The sequence below is a fragment of the Geospiza fortis genome, unplaced genomic scaffold (assembly GCF_000277835.1).
Source record: "Geospiza fortis unplaced genomic scaffold, GeoFor_1.0 scaffold777, whole genome shotgun sequence".
Lineage (NCBI taxonomy): Eukaryota > Metazoa > Chordata > Aves > Passeriformes > Thraupidae > Geospiza > Geospiza fortis.
The window spans coordinates 93,889-96,322 of NW_005054689.1; the positions used below are offsets into that span (position 1 = coordinate 93,889).

General features: G+C 46.9%; 1 protein-coding gene across 1 annotated transcript in view; it reads right to left on the bottom strand.

Moving 5' to 3' along the window:
- SLC23A2 (solute carrier family 23 member 2) overlaps positions 1 to 2,434 on the bottom strand; it is a 35,440-nt gene that overhangs the window by 5,644 nt on the left and 27,362 nt on the right. Inside the window, exons 13-14 of the mRNA XM_014311215.2 lie at positions 1,981 to 2,138; positions 35 to 130 (exon numbers count right to left, since the gene is read on the bottom strand). Coding sequence (XP_014166690.1) covers positions 35 to 130; positions 1,981 to 2,138 — 254 coding nt within the window. The remainder of the gene's footprint in view (positions 1 to 34; positions 131 to 1,980; positions 2,139 to 2,434) is intronic.

The window sequence follows — 2,434 nt, forward strand, 5'->3', positions numbered from 1 at the left end:
TGCCCCCAGGCCAGGGCTCCCATCCATGGCTCACCTGGGATGGTGTTGTCCAGCACGAAGGCCACGCAGCCCCCGACGAACATGGCCGTGGTGAGCAGCACGTTCAGCACCTGATCAATGCCTGCAATTCCTGCAGCAACAGGGAAAACCTGCTGGATTTGCATCACCCACACCCCCCTGAACCCCCCCAGGCTGGGCAGCAGCTCCTGTGCCTGGGCTCAGTGAGGGTTTGCTCTCAAAGGGCTCTGGGGGTTGATGCAGAACCTTCCCCCCAGGGCACCAGCACGGGACATTGTTCCCCAAAATGCAATTTTCAGGAAGTCTCAGCTGCTCACAGAAATGTCACAAAGCACCATTTCAGTTCCTACTGCAGGCACAGCTAATCTGAGCTAAGCAGAAAACCGTGGAGTGCAAAAGAGAAGCGTTCCGACTGTAAAATCGTCATTTCTAGGTAACAATTCTTTTATAAATCTTTCATCTAAATATTTTCTATAATTACTCTATAAATAGTAATTATTATTTTAACAAATATTTTATAAATAATCCTTTTTCGTAAATCTTTACTTTTCGAAGGGGCAAGGATTCACAGCCCCAGCTATGGAAGAACACTGCACTAACCACATAAAGCTTGAGGGATCTGCTTCTCTAACCACTTACAGCAGGACAGATATGCCCTTAAATCCTGGTCTGAAGGCATAGTGGAAAGAAAAGTCAGTTAATATTTGGTTTAAAACCCCCAAACAAGCCCAAAGCAGTGAATTATTTCCTCTGAGTCCGGTGACACACACTGGCATGAGCACTGCTGAGGGTCACATGAAAACAGAAAACCTTCCCAGGGCACTCCTCAAAGCTACAATTCCATTAACAGCCTGCAAGGAAACTCACTAAAATTAAAATTAACACCCAGAAACACGTCTGAGTGACAGAAAGTTTCAACCCCCAAACAAATCCCCGCCTTCCAAACTCTGCCTTGGTGCTTCCCCTTGATCTTTCAGCGCCATTTTCAGCTCACATTCACCCGCTCAGTTTTTATCTCATCCCAGCTGGTAACTGCCCCCAGAGACAGCAGGAAAGCTCCAGCTGAACATTCCCTGTCCCACTGAACATTCCCTGCAGGTCTCAGCCTCCCAAAGAATTCTCTGACAGAGCTTGTCTGCACCTACAGCCTTTCCTGTCCGCATAACTTGGGTTTTTCCTCCATAATTTGGGGTTTTCCTCCACAATTTGGGTTTTTCCTCCTTAATTTGGGTTTTTTTCCTCCACAATTTGGGGGTTTTCCTCCACAATTTGGGGTTTTCCCCCCACAATTTGGGGCTTTCCTCCACAATCTGTGCCTTTCTTCCACAATTTGGGGTTTTCCTCCACAGTTTGAAGTTTTCCCCTATAATTAGGGTTTTTCCTCCACTATTTGGGGTTTTCCTCCACAATTTGGGGTTTTCCTCCACAATTTGGGGTTTTCCTCCACAATTTGGGGTTTTCCTCCACAATTTGGGGTTTTCCTCCACAATTTGGGGTTTTCCTCCACAATTTGGGGTTTTCCTCCACAATTTGGGGTTTTCCTCCACAATTTGGGGTTTTCCTCCACAATTTGGGGTTTTCCTCCACAATTTGGGGTTTTCCCCCATAATTAGGGTTTTTCCTCCACTATTTGGGGTTTTCCTCCACAGTTTGGAGTTTTTCCCTATAATTAGGGTTTTTCCTCCACAATTTGGGTTTTTTCCTCCACAATTTGGGGTTTTCCCCCATAATTAGGGTTTTTCCTCCACAATGTCGGGTTTTCCCCCACAATTTGGGGTCTTCCCCCATAATTTGGGTTTTTCCCCCATAATTTGGGGTTTTCCCCCATAATTTGGGTTTTTCCCCCATAATTTGGGGTTTTCCCCCATAATTTGGGCTCCTCCTCCTGCCCCTCTGCACCTGCTGGGTTTTCCAGGTGAGCACGAGGCAGAAGCGCTGCCGGGGAGGAGCAGGAGCACGTACCTGTGACCAGGGGGTTCTGTTTGAGGTAGCTGGGGAGCACGAGCCCAAAGAAGATGGAAAATCCCAGCACGAAGAGATTGCGAGAGGAATTGAGGTCGATGAACTGCAGGTTGGACAGACCCACGGCCGTGATCATCCCTGAACACAACACAACACCCCAAGATCAGCTTTTAGGTAACTCTTTTTCATCAAAAAAAAACCCCAAAACCCAGCAAAATATCCCTGGAGCTACCTCCCAGTACATTTGGGATAATTTGTCAGAAAAGTGCATGGGGTGTTCCCAATAGCACAGCAACTGCTCTTCCCTCTTTCTCCTTTTAATCTGTATTTTTAGAAACCAGCAAACCTGAGAAGCAGTGCACCATGAAACCACAGACCACTGCAACCAGAAAGAGAAGATTTTGGTAGATTATGAGGAAAGCAGTGTTGCTCTTTCTCTGGGGATTTCCTCCTG